Source organism: Leptodactylus fuscus, chromosome 1 (assembly GCF_031893055.1).
Source record: "Leptodactylus fuscus isolate aLepFus1 chromosome 1, aLepFus1.hap2, whole genome shotgun sequence".
NCBI lineage: Eukaryota > Metazoa > Chordata > Amphibia > Anura > Leptodactylidae > Leptodactylus > Leptodactylus fuscus.
Window position 1 is genome coordinate 306,048,067 of NC_134265.1, and position 17,112 is coordinate 306,065,178.

Genomic DNA, 17,112 nt, shown 5'->3' on the forward strand with positions numbered 1-17,112 from the left:
GGAAGCTGTCAGCCTGTGCGTCCACACAGGCTGACAGCTTCCTATACACTGCAATACACGTGTATTGCAGCGTATATGTAGTGAAGCAGTGATCAGCCGATCACTGCTTCAATCCCCCATGGGGACAGGAAAAAAAAAGTTGGAAAAAAGTAAAAATAAAAAAGTTTAAATAAGTTTAAAATAAAATAGAAATAAATAAAGCCCCCAAAATCCCATTTTCCCCATATAAAATGTTTTATTATGTAAAATAAAGAAAAATAGAAAAAAACATTACATATTTGGTATCGCCGCGTCCGTAATAACCTGAACAATAAAATTAAAACATTATTTAACCTGAACGGCGAACGTCGTAAAAAAAACACGTAGAAAACCGCACAAAATAATGATTATTCACCACCTTTCCCTTACAAAATGTTCAATAAAAAGTAATCAAATTGTCAGATGAAAACCACAATGGTACCAATAAAAAGAAGAGGTCTTCCCGCAAAAAATAAGCCCTCAACCAGCTCTGTCTAGCGAAAAATAAAAACGTTATGCCTTTCAGAAGATGGCGATGCAAAAATAATTGATTTTTTTCTCTAAATTGAATTTTATTCTGCACAAATAGCAAAGCATTAAAAAAATAATATAAATGAGGTATCGCCGTAACCGTACCGACCCGCAGAATAAAGGTAACATGTTACTTATGCTGCACGCTGCACGGGAAAAAAAAAAATGCTAAAAAGCAATGCCAGAATTGATGTTTCCTTTTATATCCCACCCAGAAAGAGTTAATAAAATGTAGTCAATAAGTTACAGGGCCCAAAATGGTGGCATTGAGAAGTACATCTAATACCGCAAACACCAAGCCCTCATATGGCCACATTGCCAGAAGATAAAAATAAAAATCTACCTTGTACAATGTGAAGACAAAAACCCTAAAAGTTGCCAAATCATTAGGACATAAGTGGCTGCGACTAGAAGGAAATGTATAAGCGGTGCGAGCGTTTTCAGGGGACACCCCATATTTATAGCTTATGAGAGATAATACACCAACGCTGATCCCCAGAATGCCCCTCTTCCCCGTCCGCGTCATAGGAGCTAGTGGGAAAATAGAATGGGATTTGGTGTACCCAATTTACTCTGCACAGCTTACACATTCACTTCTGGGTTACTAATGCTCACTACATCACTTGATAAATTCTTTGAGGGGTGCGGTTTTCAAAATGGGGTCACTTTCTAGAGCAGGGGTGCTCACACTTTTTCAGTGTGTGAGCCACTTTGTTAGCTGACCAAGGCAAAAGATCTACTAGGGCGGGGCCGGGCCTGTGGGCGGGGGCGGGACGGGCCTGTGGGCGGGGCGGAGGCGGGCATATGGGCCGGGTGGGGCCGGGCATGTGGGCGGAGCCGAACTGATCGTGAGAGCAGGAAACGGCGTTCTGTGGCCGCCCAGGGATCCCCGGTGTCTGTTTACAGCGCAGGCTGTGAGTTATCTCTGGACACTGGCAGGCTGTGGCTGCCGCAGCCCCGCCTGCCAGTGTCAGGAGATGACTCAGCCTGCACTGTGAGCAAGCAGACACCGGGGATCCCTGCATCCCGCGATCGACCCATACGTCCTTTGCGATCTACCAGTAGATCGCGATCGACGTATTGGGCAGCCCTGTTCTAGAGGTTTCCACTGTTTTGACTCCTCAAGGGCTTTGTAAATACGACATGGTTCCTGAAACTGATCTCAGCCAGATCTGCCCTCTAAAAGCTCTTTGGCCTTCCCTTCTGCGTCTCGCTGTGTGTCCATATATTAGTTTACACCCACAAGTGGGGTACTGTGGTAGTCGGGAGAATTTGCCTAACAAATTGTGGGATGTGTTTTCTCCTTTAACCCCTTGTGAATGTGCAAATTCTAGGGCTAAACGAAAATATTAGTAAAATACATTCAAATTTGAAAATTTCACCTCCATTTTATATTAATTCCTGTTAAGCACTTATAGGGTTAAAGTACTAGGTATATGTTGTTTTGGCTTATTTAAGGGGTGCAGTTTTGAAAATGGGGTGATTTATGTGGGGCTTTAATACAAGGGTCTTTCAAAACCCCTTCATAACTGGATTAGTCCCTTCAAAAATGGGTTTTGGAAATTTCTTGAAAATTTTGAATATTGTTGTTTCACTTGTAAATCTTCTAATGTCCGTAAAAATTAAAAGGGCGCCTAAAGTTTGATGCCGACATAAAGCAGAGATCTGGGACATGAGATTTATGATATAATTTTGGCGGTCTGACTATCTGTATGTAATGCACATCATTTAAAACTTTATAAAATGCATATTTTTCAAAATTTCCACCAAATTTCCAATTTTTTCATAATTAAACACAAAACATATCAACCAAAATTTACCACTAACATGAAGTACAATGTGTTACGAAAAAACAATCTTAAAATCACTTTGGTAAGTTAAAGCATTCCAAAGTTATTGCCACATAAAGTGACACATGTCAGTTTTGAAAAATCGAGCTTGGTCAGGAAGTCAAAAAGTGCCATCGGCGGGAAGGGGTTAATTATATCTATAGGGGAGCAGCCGATGTTTCCATAGATAGAACTGACATGCTGCAAGTTCCAAAACTGTGACGGTTTTGGAAATCGGTGCGTGTTCACATAGCATATTTTCCAACAAAGTGGGATTTGCTAAAATCCCATCCACTTTGCAGTGACTGTAAAACATTGCGGTTTCTTCAGCGGCCTTTTTCGCCATGGGCCAACTGTGCCGTTAATGATTTTTTTCTGCAATATGGCAATATGAGGATGGGATTAGACAGAATCCCATCCACTTTGCAGGTGATGTAAAACACAGCATTTTCACAATGTGAGGCCCGGTGTATGCTATAGAATGAGACAAGGTACTATATGGGAATGAGCCACTTGAGATATGTTGACATGATGGAATTTGGTGTTGAATTTAAGGCGGATTCTGCCTCAAAGGATAAGGCCCCACGGGACATCCCACAACAATAAAGCACTGCGGGAAAAACCACGGCAGCAATGCATCGTGGTTCTTCCCGCAGAGCTTTAAACAGAAAATTTGCTGAGTTTTCTTCCACGGACTTTCTGTTACAGTTGTACCTATGAGGAAACTGCTGGCGCTTCCGTAGGTATAATTGACATGCTTCAATTTCCAAAACTTATGGAGGTCGTGACGTGTCTCCACGACGGTTTTTACCGCAAAGTGGGCATGAGATTCGCTAGAATCCTATCCACTTTGCCTGTACTGTAAAACACTGTGATTTTTCCCGCCGCAGGCTAATTGCAGCATTTCTGTTCTGTGGTGCCCCGGCCAAAATCAGCTTCAAATTCCACCTGAAAACATCTTCCATTGATTCATTGCTGAAAATCGAAGGATGTTAATTTTAGCTGCACAATCACATTTTTTCCAATAGATTTAATAGGGGAATGTGAAATGTGTTTCCACTGCATTTCTTTCAGCAGCATTTTTTAGCTTTGTTTCACTACATGGGGCCTTAGCTTTCAATTTTTTTTTACTTACACCTGTCTCCTGAGTTAAAAACCAGTTGGGCAGGTGTGTCAGTGGCTAACAGGCAACCTTAGGGGGGCATTCACACGATGTAAAGTGGCGCTAAATCTGCCACAATAACTCGCGGCAGAATCAGCGCTGATAAAAAGACTAACACGTGGAACACATTGAAGTCAATGGGAGGCTTTTTATCAGCGCTGATTCTTCTGCGAGTTATCGTGGCAGATTCAGCGCCACTTTACTCCGTGTGAATGCCCCCTAAGGCTAAGGCGCCATGTAATAGGCCACAGCATAAAAGCACTGTGGGAAAAACTGCATCAACAACGCATCACAGCTTTTCACAGAAAGGTTTCCTTCACTGGCTTTCTGCTTCCATTATACCTATAGGGAAACTGCCAGAGTTTCTATAGGTATAATTGATATACTGTGATTTCCAAAATCGCATTGGTTTTGGAAATTACAGCGTTTACGCTACGCTTATTTTTCTGCAATGTGTGGATGGGATTTGCACTTTGGAGTGGCTGTTAAATGTAGTGGTTTTTGCTGCGGCATTTCCGCTGTGGCCACGTGGACTATTTAACGTTACTTGGGGCCCCGGCATAGAGCTACATTCACACAGGGATTCATAGCCGTGCAATGTCCGTTTTTTTTTTAATAGGCGTCACACGGCAGCATTAAATTCAGTGAATGGAGGGTATTCACTGACTGTTGTTTTGATGGTCATATTTTTGTCTGTTTTCACTGTGATGTATTCAGGGTCGGACTGGGGTGTCTGGGGCCCACCAGTGGAATTGTTTCTAGGGGCCCACCACCAGGACCCTGCAGACCAGCGATACCAAGACAGGGCAGCTAAAGGTAATACCATCTTGTGAGCCATGCTGCTCACCTGCCATACAATGTGTAACAACATACTACTTAAACCTACTGCTACACACTGTATGGAAAGTGAACAGCGCAGCTCCTAGAAATGTTACCATTACCTGTAGCCACACTGTCCTGGAAGAGAGCTGATCTGCAGATGTCCTGGCTGTTGTATCATCACAGATGTAATATTGACGGCCTATCCTAAGGACAGGCCATCAATATTAGAAACATGGATAAATCCTTTAAAGAGGACCTTTCACCATTTTGCCCACAGGCAGTTCTATATACTGAGTTCAGCGCACTGTCGGCTTTCCCGATCTGGGCCCAGTATGAAGAGCTTACGGTCCGGTACCGTAGCTCTTCTATGGTCAGAAGGGCGTTTCTGACACGTCCTTCTTCACAGCACAGCCAATCGCGCTGTGCTGTGAGAGCGGGGAGGAACGCCCCCTCCCTCTGCTCGCAGTACTCGTCCATAGACGAGTATTATCAGGGAGGGAGGGGGAAGTTCCTCCCGGCTCTCACAGCACAGCGCGATTGGCTCTTCCCGGCAATGGCGCTGAGCTATGAGACCCACTCTTCTGACAGTGGAGAGATCTTGCTGAACGAAATTAATAGCACCAATACCTCCAGCACAGGGGCACGTACCGTGAAAGCTGGCAGCGCAGTGAATTCAGTGCACGGTCGTCTACTGGCAGCGCAGTGAATTCATTGCACGGTCGTCTTTCTAGTAGTATATAATACCACCCATCTCTGAGGACATGAAAGGTCTAGGTATAGGACAGATATAGGACCTGCTCCATAATTTACAGCTCTTCAATTTGGCCAGGACACACGGCCGTAAAAACAATGGCCGTATGTACGGGACCATTGAAATATAATAGTCCATACTTTTTTTTTAATAAATTCTTTATAAGAAAATAAGAGCTCGTTCACACGTGCGCCCATACTCCGTTCTGAAAGGTTTCCGTTTCCTGCACAAAACAGGGGCAGGAGACGGAAACCTGCCGACACCTTTTCAAGCTCATTCATTTGAATGAGCTTGAAAAGTCTCCGGCCGTGAGCGGTGGTGAGCGATTTAAGCTCTCCGCCGCGAAACTGGCTTTTTTAAACCGGACACAGAGTCGGACATGCAGTACTCTGTGTACAGTTTAAAAAAAGCGGTTTCGCGGTGGAGAGCATAAATTGCTCACCGCCGCTCACGGCCGGAGTCGGCATTACAGGTTTCCGTCTTCTGCATGCAGAAGACGGAAACCTGAGTACGGAGACCCGAACGCTGGTGTGAACCCAGCGTAAACAGAGTAACAAAACAAGCCACAATTGAGGATAAAAGGTCTGGTCATGTACATTACAGTTTAGTAACTCCATGTGCCCCATAGTAATAGCAGTTAACCCCATCATGTCCCTCACATTAACCCCCTGTGTGCTTCACATAAGTTTTACTGATATGTGAGACATGGAGGTAACCCTTATGTGAAGCACACAGGGGTTAATGTGATGGACATGATGGGGTTAACTGTTATTAATATGAGGCAAATGGAGTTACTAAAATAATAACCCCAAATGCCTGACATTACTAGGCAGAGTAACCTCATGTACCTGGTGGTTTCTTTCTTACTTTCACTTTGCTGGAGCTCTCCTCGGCTCCTTCTCTTCTGTGCAGGAGGAAATGGCAGCAGCTCGGCAGGGTCCATCTTCTGTGTAGGGATAAGCCCCGCCTCCTGGGCTCTCCTCACCCTCTCATTGGTGGGCAGAGAGCAGCCAGAGAAGGAGGGGGGAGGGGAAAGCTTCCTGAGCACGGAGCGTCCTCTATCACAGCTGCAGCCCTGCGCTGGCTGCTATTAGCCCATGCTGCAAACACACACACAAAATCATAGGCAGGGGCCCGATTGGAATGTCAGGGCCCCGATCGGGCCCCTAACCATCCCATGATCATGCAGATCGGGCCCCTGCCTATGATTTTAGACTGTTAAAATGAGCTGCAGTATAGTCGGGGGAGGGGCCCACTGGGGGATTCACCGGTGGGCCAGTCCGACCCTGGATGTATTGGGGATGGGTGAAAAAGGTGTCCCTCTGAAGCAAGATGGTCATGAAAAATTAACCTTTTTCATAGCCATTGGGCAACTCAGTAGTCTGAATGTAGCATGTTTGCCGGCCGGCTGGGCGTAATTCTGCTCAGTTCCGCCTCCCCCTTCCTTCGGCTGACGCTGCTGTGGGCGGGGGAGGGGGCGAAGCCCCAGGAGGAGTGTTTAACCTCCGGCGGTGGGCGGAGACTTCCTTTCGGAACCCCGCCAGCGCCGATGGACTTGGTTCCCTCCTCTTTTTTTTTTTTGTTCCGTCGATGGATATTTATTGGTTATTTAGTCTTGCTGTTTTGTGCTCTGTGCTTCCTTTTTTTGTTGCTGTTTTCCAGCCGTTTTTGTGTTTATTTGTCTTTATTGTTTTCTTAGGTGTCACAGCTGACATGTTGGCAGGACCTTGTACCCTCCCCTGTGGAAGACGGTGAGAAGAGGAGAGGCGTGTCACCCGTGGAACATCTCTCACATGCCCACCGCAGCGGCGGCGGGGCATTCTGGTGACGTGCCTTATGTTTCGTCATGGGGTAGCAGGGTTCTGCTAATATGTTTATTGTTAATAAAGCTGTGGCTGACCCCCACAATTTACCCACAACAAGTTGTCATGTGCCTCATTTGTAGATAGTATATCTCAGGTGCCGGGAGGGAGGTGTTTGGTGTTTCTATGGTCATTGCACTCAGTCTAACTGTGCTGGTTCCAATGACTGCGGCTCCTAATATAATAAGCTTATTGGAGGAGATGCTGGGTATTCTTATATGGATAACCTACTGATAATCCTAATGAATGGTCCTCAGTATGACCTATCATGAAGCTGCTGCTGTCTCAGTGTATTATGCGGCAGCTGCTGCTGTGCTCCTGTGTACTCACAGCTATGATGTATATGTGACAGTGCCTCACGGGAGACAACATCAGGGAAATAAAATGTCAAAGAGTGACTTATATGTGAATGGTGGAGGCCTTCAGGCACCTACCCCTTTGTCCTCACATGGTCTCATAGCATTATTTGCTCTCATGTGAGATTATTATATCAGCGATTAAGGGTTAAAGATGCCAATATCTATCTATCTATCTATCTATCTCCTATCTATCTATTTATTTATCTATCTATCTCCTATCTATCTATCTATCTATCTATCTATCTATCTATCTATCTATCTATCTCCTATCTATCTATCTATCTATCTATCCATAAAAGTTGTCAATATAAAAACTGATTTACTTGCTACAGGAACTATCTCTGACTTAAGGCTATGTTCACATTTGCGTTGGAATCTCCTGAAATCGGCGGACAAATGCATAGGGTCCATCAAGCTCCTTAACTGCTATTTTAGCAGCCTGTCTGACCATTGTTCTGGTCCTCCGATGCTGTAACTCTGACACAACAGTTGCCAGAGACCCAAATCTGCTGGTTTTCTGTCAACTCACATATCGCAACATGACCACGAGAACTTTCATTAGGTGTTGGGATTTTTGTATGTGCAATATGTGCCCTAACTTAATACTTTTATATTATAGGACTGAGGTAAATTTCCAACATTTTCTCAGAGGGAGAGCTACAGTTGAGCTTTCAGTCATGCTATGTAGGAGACTAAGGGCTCGTTCACAAAGGGGCAAGAGGGGGTGGATTCTGACGCCGAATCCACCTCAGAATTTCCCCTCTGACAATAGAGGTATATGTAGACCGCAACTTTCCTTTTTTTCCGTGAGTGGTATGTTTCGGCTCACGGAAAAAAGAAACGAGCTGTCCTTTTTTCAGGCGGATTCTGCAGCTGAGTCAGCCCCGGCATCCACCTCGTGACAGCACCCTCCGGACTAGGCCCATTCATTTGAGCCTACTCCAAAGTCGGAAGCCGCAACTGTCGGAAGCTGCAACAGTCGCGGCAGATGCATTTTGGTCCTATTCTGATTGAGCTTCCCGCATCAGAATCAGGACCAAAATACGCCATTCCATGCCCCGTGTGAACTAGCCCTAAGAGACTCTATCGCAATGTCCACCTGAAATCAGCATCAGAAAAAGTCCTCGCACGCAAATGTACGTCCCCTGCTTTTGGTTTAAAACCAATAGACATTATACACAATGGGGTCCAATGGGCTCTGTATGTAATCATAAAATTTTAGCGGTCCGCCTGTCCATTGCTCTGATCCGTCAACAGACAGCTAGTGTGAACTTAGTGTCACCTGGCGCAAAAATGAGCTCACTGGCCTTAGTCTATCCCTAAATACATAAAAGTGGCCTTATGGTATCCCCTCACCCAGCTTCTTGGGGCACATGCCCGGCTCCCCCTCAAGTTACGCCCCTAACAAGAAAGATATTTACTACCAGACCCAATACACGACCCCCACATTTTGTACAGTCCCTTCCCAATGTGACAGAATTGGTGCCAATGTTAGGCAGAGTTCACACGGAGTAAACGCGCCGCGCATTGTGGCGCGTTTACGGCGCGTGTACGCCGCGTTTTTTACGGTGCGCGATTACGCCGCGTTAGCGCCGCGTAAACACGGCGTTAACGCGGCGTAATCGCGCACCGTAAAATAACGCGGCGTACACGCGCCGTAAACGCGCCACAATGCGCGGCGCGTTTACTCCGTGTGAACTCTGCCTTAGGAGTGTGTCTGCCCTTCTGCTCCAGCCCTGCAATCCCAATGATTTTCCAGAGTAAGGTGAGTAATATTGATGGTGACTAGGTGGCACAGATGAGGGCACCGAGGTGGGCACTACTATACATAACAGCCGTCACTGAGGTGCAGCAGAGGCTGCAGCAGCCTGGTGTATGGAGAGGGAGGGGGAGGAGCGCGGGGCGGGGCCAGCACAGACACAAACACACACACTCATACGCTGCACCGCTCCTGCATTGCCCGGGCTGTGGGCACCAGACAGCGGGCATCACACCTGATCTTCCCCTGCCCATGAAGAGGCCCCGGCTGTATGATGGCGCCGTCGGGCCCTAGCAGCGTGAAGAGAAGGTGCAGGAGGTGCCTGTACTGGATCCCGGTGCTGTTCATCTCCATCATCGTGTGCTGGTCCTACTACGCCTATGTCATCCAGCTCTGTATAGGTGAGACCCCCTAGACACCCCTCACCCTATGCCCTGCTGTGTACACAAGTTGTGCTGACACAGCCCGTGTGATACATCATGTCACTGCTGGGGCTGCTGCCTCTTACTAAAGTCAACACTTCTAGTCTTGGGCTGGAATCACACAGGCAGTTTTCATGCAGTTTTGGAAGGCACAGCAAGACATGGATCCAGCAGGCAGGAGCAGTACAAGCCCTTCTGTTACATGTCTGAAATAAAATAAAACTGCATCAATAACTGCCTGTGTGAATCCAGCCTTAGAATAGGTGACACAACACTCTAGTTGCATGCTACTTCATACAGTGTTCCTCAAGTATAGGAGCAATTCCCTTGACTTATTGAGTGTGAATATACTACATGTGTGTATAACCCAGGGCCAGCGATGTAGATGTGACTGTATACCGTATATCTCATGTTGCATACATTGACCTGCGGTGTGGATTGTAAAACCTGCAATGTGTCAGTACTTTCTTATGCAATGCCCAGGGTAAAACCTCAACAGAATCTGCATATGCCACATGCTGCAGAGTTATTGGAAGTGAAATCTTCATGCAGTAAGAACACGCATAGCATTTATCACAATCTGCATCTAACCTAATGCTACATGTACACGACCAGGTGAGACCTGTATAGACCCGTGAGAAACGGATGGGATGGCACATGGGTGGCTTTCATATGCAGTTCATATTCTCCATGGACCCCCTATACTTCAATGAACGAGCCCGGACGGCAAAATGACCAGGCATAGGACTTGTCCTGAGATTTTGTCTGTAGTCGCGGCCATAGGGTCATGTGTATTGGGCCATAGAGTGCAACCAAAATAAAAATGGATAGCACACTGATCAGTACTATGGTCGCGCGCATGGAGCCTGGACACATAACTTGTATATAAAACTTGTGTCATGCATATTGTGTGTATACTCATGTAGCTGTAGCCTCACTTCTTCTCTTATGTAATAGCAGCATTCAGCTATTGCTTTACATGGAGTCACATGTAGCTTTTGTTGGAATAGTTTTTATGTGATGAATGGCTGCGGAAATATCCTTTCAAGTTTAACTGTGGTGTCACATTGTGTCCCACCTACGTGTGGCATAGTAACGGGCGGCAGAACTGCAGTGGAATAGTTACCATATTACATCAAGAAAGCAAGTAGCCACAATCCTAGCTAGGCAAACACTTCATTTCTCTCTAGCCTATATGGTGTTAAAATACAGCTGTGAGACCGAGACAACCCGCTTGCCACTTAGACAGGTTAGCTTTGCTGTATGTTGCATTAATGATGCTATCTATTCCCTTCTATGGACTACAACATCGCCATGAGCTGGCTGACACACAAAGATGTACGACCGAATTAGTGTACTCCGGCCCAGCTGTTACTTGCAGGGGTTCATTAGGCTGGATATGCACAAGTATTTGTCACTATTAGGGTTGGTATGTCTTTGGGATTGCAAGGAAGGGCTGGTATAGATAAATAGCTTTGGTGCATATCTTACTTGTCCAGTATCCCCTATAACACCTGCTATAATTAGGTCCCGGGGTACATCTGTAGCCATATACTGTATACTCATGTGCTGCTATGGTGCGGTCAGGGCATCCTGGGAGAGTTCTGGGGTGAGGGGGCAGGTCAAACTAAAGCATGCTATCTTGAAAAGCAACTGGATCTGAAAAGAGAATTGATATAAGCTTGCAATTTTACATATCATGGTTTCTATATTAACTTCCAAAATTGTTCCGATATTGTTGTGCCCCCCATACCTTAGTAGGAAAACATAGCAATATTTAAGCATTTGCCTTCTGTATGGATGCAGTACTGTTCTAGTTTACGTTATGTTCACATCTTTGCTTTTATTTTGGATAATGAACAACAGACCCCAGAAATAATAGACGCAAACAGAGCCTGAGGGACTCAATTTACTATACTGGGGTCCTATGGGTGTCTGCTTTTTTAACTGAAATTGTTGGACGAAAAAATTGGGCTTGTGGCACTTTTTCGTCTGGTGATTTTTGACAGATCTGTTCTGGGTGGACACTTAGCACAGATGTGAACATAGTCTTAGTGGACTGCTGTTTTTTAGGAGGGTCTATTGTTCCTGGAGGTGGTGCTTGTATTATCCAGGAAATATCACTATTTTGGCTGAGTTATCTGTTACTAATAATGGCAGAAGGATTATAGCATTGTTTCACATTATCCATATAGATACCTATGGGCATGATATACATCCATAGATACATCGCTGTATGTGTGCTGGTTATAAAGCAGCTTCTACCCTGTAACCATGGTCATAAAGGGGTATACACTAGTGCAAGGGAGAACTGGAGCATAACAACCAATCAGATAACAGCTATCATTTTACTGAGCCGCATGAGAAAATAAAAGCAGCAACCTGATTGGCCGTTACAGACAACTGCTCCACTTTTCCCTTGGTTATATTGTTGGTATTCTGCAGGTCTTCTGTGATTTAGATTTGGCATTAACTTTAAGAAATTATATTAAACATTTGCCACGAGACTACTGTAGTTTATTCTGTATGGGCATCTGTAAGGAAGTATGTGGACCCATGAAACATAGGTTTGTAGCTGGAGGATATTTCAGCTGGCTGTCCTTGCCTGTGACTTTCCTCTCATTGCTGAATGACTGACGCCAGGTTCCAACTAGCATTCTTCTCTCCATTGCTCAAGTCTGCATGGGGACCCGAAAGATTGAGAGTCGGCTAAGAATAAAAGTGTTTACCCGCGGACTCCACTAGACTATGGTGGTGTCTGCAGGGTGTCCATCAGGTTTTTCTGTGCAGGACTTTTCTCACTGATTCTGCGGCGGAGACTCCAATACATGTGACTCTAGCCTCAGACTATAGGCCTGTTTACACCGGACAGTTATCATCAAAATAGGCTTATGCTAGGTTCACACTAGCATCGCTGCTCTGTTGTTTGGCTCCACCTGGGGACCTGAGCAATGGAGAGGCGGACCACTAATACAGCTCAGCGAACTCCATTGACTATAGTAGGGTCCATTGGGTTCCATCCCTTCTGTTGAAATGAAGGGAAAGATGAATGATGAATAATAAAACTGGTAGTCCCAGGTAAAAATTATTGACTGGTAAATGTGACCCACTCTAACTATTCTGATACGGTAGGTACTGTTGTCCAACAAGTGGTCACTCAGGAGAGCTGTCACTAGACAGCAGAGAAGCTCTGACCCACTGGCAGCTGCCATCACCAGGGAAAGAGCCCAGCTACTACTTATCACACAGCACACGCTGAAATTAATAAATTCCCCTCTTATACTTGGCAACAGCTCCGATTTTGCAGGGATTGTACTATGAACCAAAATAAAAAAGAGATGGGGTTTATGTAAACCTCACCCAAAAGTGAGCATTTGGGCAGGGCATTCCTGAGCCAACTGGGGCGTTTAGGTTCCAATTTTTGGCATAGAGTATGCGTTCCATGTGTAGAAATCTTTGGACCTTTTAGGAAATGGACAACATTTTAAGTCATATTAATGATATTCATTCGGAGTTTTCTGAGGCTTACATATTTATTTATTTAGGATAGGTCATCTATATATGTGATCGGTGGGGGTTTGATACCCTGGACCCCCCACAAATCACCTGATTGTACATTGCATAGGGATAGTGTTTGGTATTGCATCTCAGCCACTTTTACTTGAATGGGACTGAGTTGCTGCTGTATTATGTGACCTATCAACGCGATGTCATTGGCACAGTAAATAGTCCCGCTGTGGCGTCTTAAAGCAGTTGATTGGGGGAGGTCCTGGGCATTGGACCCCCAACTAATGACATACTGATACCTTTTTTTTTTAAAATGTAGATTGTGAGCCCCCTATCAGTATGTCTTTGTAGAATGGGAGGAAATCCATGCAAACACGGGGAGAACATGCAAACTCCTTGCAGATGTTGTTCCTGTCGGGATTCAAACCCAGGACTCCAGCGCTGCAAGGCTGCTGTGCTAACCACTGAGCCACCATGTTGCCCCCACATATTGATAACTTGTCTTACCAGAAGCATCCCACTAGTGTGAACAGAGCATGTACTAGCAATATAACGCAGATTATTAACACTGTTTTCTAGAATGAACTCTAGTGAACTTGTGTGAATATAACGTCAGAGTAGTAAAGCCTTTTAGGAGTAGATGCAGCCTTTACTGTCACTAAGAAAATTACATTCTGTAGTCATCCATTAATTCCAGGCCCCTTCAGCTTTTGTAAATGGCTTCCATTAAAATGAAATATTCTGCACTCAAGGATGTTTCCTCATTGTATCGTCTTAAAACACTTAGATATGCGGTAATGCTAATACGCCAGGCTGTAGATTCTGTATTCCTCATACATTGTGTATGGTGCCAGAATATTCTGTATACAACATGTTAGATTACATGGGATGCATCAGAAAACATGAAGCGGAATCCGAGCTAGACACAAGTTATTTCTACATGACCAGATACTTTGTTACAGCATCAGTGTTTATTTGTGCTACTTAATACAGTACAGTACAACCACTTGTCTATTGTATAGTCTCCACATTTGTAGAACTTGTACCCTAGGGACCCTTATAAAAGGTGGAGCACTTCTTCATGTTCTACTTCTCCTTGCTGGCTCTGATTTAGGGGCATTGTTGGCACTATTAGGTATGCCCTCTGGCACCTAAGTATATGCCATGGCATGCACGCCTTAACAAATATTTACTTAAGTGTTTCCTGTTGCTGGAAGTTATATAGTATGGCCTTTTCTTCATCTTCTAATGGTCTTATTTACAGCATAAATCTCTTTAATAAGTCAGGAGTACATGTCTGTACATGACACTTTTTATTAGGTCTTTACTTTGAGAGTGCCATTTTCTTCACGTTTCTGCAGCCTCTGGTTCACGTACTTCTCGACCTGCAAATTATCTGTAAATCTGCCAGATCTTTGTTAGTCCTCAAAAGACCCGTCTAGTATAAAAAGAAGACAGCAAGTACAGTTAGGGCCAGAAATATTTGGACAGTGACACAAGTTTTGTTATTTTAGCTGTTTACTAAAACATGTTCAGAAATACAATTATATATATAATATGGGCTGAAAGTGCACACTCCCAGCTGCAATATGAGAGTTTCCACATCCAAATTGGAGAAAGGGTTTAGGAATCATAGCTCTGTAATGCATAGCCTCCTCTTTTTCAAGGGACCAAAAGTAATTGGACAATGGACTCTAAGGGCTGCAATTAACTCTGAAGGCATCTCCCTCGTAAACCTGTAATCAATGAAGTAGTTAAAAGGTCTGGGGTTGATTCCAGGTGTGTGGTTTTGCATTTGGAAGCTGTTGCTGTGACCAGACAACATGCGCTCAAAGGAACTCTCAATTGAGGTGAAGCAGAACATCCTGAGGCTGAAAAAAAAAGAAAACATCCATCAGAGAGATAGCAGACATGCTTGGAGTAGCAAAATCAACAGTCGGGTACATTCTAAGAAAAAAGGAATTGACTGGTGAGCTTGGGAACTCAAAAAGGCCTGGGCGTCCACGGATGACAACAGTGGTGGATGATCGCCGCATACTTTCTTTGGTCAAGAAGAACCCGTTCACAACATCAACTGAAGTCCAGAACACTCTCAGTGAAGTAGGTGTATCTGTCTCTAAGTCAACAGTAAAGAGAAGACTCCATGAAAGTAAATACAAAGGGTTCACATCTAGATGCAAACCATTCATCAATTCCAAAAATAGACAGGCCAGAGTTAGATTTGCTGAAAAACACCTCAAGAAGCCAGCTCAGTTCTGGAAAAGTATTCTATGGGCAGATGAGACAAAGATCAACCTGTACCAGAATGATGGGAAGAAAAAAGTTTGGAGAAGAAAGGCAATGGCACATGATCCAAAGCACACCACATCCTCTGTAAAACATGGTGGAGGCAACGTGATGGCATGGGCATGCATGGCTTTCAATGGCACTGGGTCACTTGTGTTTATTGATGACATAACAGCAGACAAGAGTAGCCGGATGAATTCTGAAGTGTACTGGGATATACTTTCAGCCCAGATTCAGCCAAATGCTGCCAAGTTGATTGGACGGCGCTTCATAGTACAGATGGACAATGACCCCAAGCATACAGCCAAAGCTACCCAGGAGTTCATGAGTGCAAAAAAGTGGAACATTCTGCAATGGCCAAGTCAATCACCAGATCTTAACCCAATTGAGCATGCATTTCACTTGCTCAAATTCAGACTTAAGGCGGAAAGACCCACAAACAAGCAAGACCTGAAGGCTGCGGCTGTAAAGGCCTGGCAAAGCATTAAGAAGGAGGAAACCCAGCGTTTGGTGATGTCCATGGGTTCCAGACTTAAGGCAGTGATTGCCTCCAAAGGATTCGCAACAAAATATTGAAAATAAAAATATTTTGTTTGGGTTATGTTTATTTGTCCAATTACTTTTGAGCTCCTAAAATGTGGAGTGTTTGTAAATAAATGTGTACAATTCCTACATTTTCTATCAGATATTTTTGTTCAACCCTTCAAATTAAACGTTACAATCTGCACTTGAATTCTGTTGTAGAGGTTTCATTTCAAAACCAATGTGGTGGCATGCAGAGCCCAACTCGCGAAAATTGTGTCACTGTCCAAATATTTCTGGCCCTAACTGTACGTGGGCGATACGGCTGCAGTTTTGCAATCAGCATTAGGCTACATGGACATTACCATGTTCATGTAGCCGGGCCGTGATTGAACAGCACGGTTGGTACATACACTGTCTATCAATAAGTATTTGGACACCCATGCAAATGAAGATATCTGCGGTTGTGATGTACGTCACGCCTTCTGACGTTAAATAGGAACCAGCTTTGGCATTAGTGCATTGGTATTGGTCGCTTGCAAGATGCCACGAAGTGTAGAGTTGTCCGATTTCAAGAAAGGGATAATTGTGGGGTACCACAGAAATGGTCGATCCTTAAGGGACATAGCAAGCAAACTGAATTACCCAAAATCGACAGTGGCCTATGTGATTACGAAGTGGAAGGTGAACGGTGATTGTTGGAATGTGCCTCGAGTCGGCAAACCCCCGAAACTGGAAGATAGAGACCGACGAGTGCTGGCAAGAGAAACCGCACCCAACCGATGGCTCACATACACCAGGAGTTTCACCAGGCATCTGGGAGTATTGTTTCGATCAATACCATCCGTAAGGAAGCATCTGCTGGGTTTATTCTACCACAGGTGTCCAAATACAGGTGTACAGCCAGGATCGGTAAGTAAATAGGGTCCGTTACCGGCTGGAGTAACTCCAGCCGGTAACGGCCTATTAAGAAAAAAGAAAAAAACGCAGCGGTAGCGGCTGTCGCCGGGCCCCCTAATTTCCCGGGCCCTGTGGCAGCTGCCTCTGCTGCTACGGCGGTAGTTACGCCACTGGTATAGGCATTCACTTGATATCATCCGTGTGCTGTCCGTCCCATTTCATCATGGACCGGATGCTTACAGTTGTGTGCATATACACTTAAACTAAAATTTCGGACAACTTTTGATTTTCTTTTTTTTATTTATAAATTCTTTATTTGTAAACAATTTACAAATAAGCAAAAACACAAAACAATGACAAAGCAGGACCCAATCAATCGGGC

General features: G+C 44.7%; 1 protein-coding gene across 5 annotated transcripts in view; it reads left to right on the forward strand.

Moving 5' to 3' along the window:
* The first annotated feature begins 9,244 nt into the window (after positions 1 to 9,244).
* The window catches only part of ZDHHC2 (zDHHC palmitoyltransferase 2), a 90,585-nt gene continuing 82,717 nt past the window's right edge, over positions 9,245 to 17,112 (forward strand). For all 5 annotated transcript variants that reach the window (XM_075258782.1, XM_075258783.1, XM_075258784.1 and 2 more), the window contains exon 1: positions 9,245 to 9,494. In XM_075258782.1, the coding sequence (XP_075114883.1) occupies positions 9,365 to 9,494 (130 nt within the window). In that variant the 5' untranslated portion in view covers positions 9,245 to 9,364. The remainder of the gene's footprint in view (positions 9,495 to 17,112) is intronic.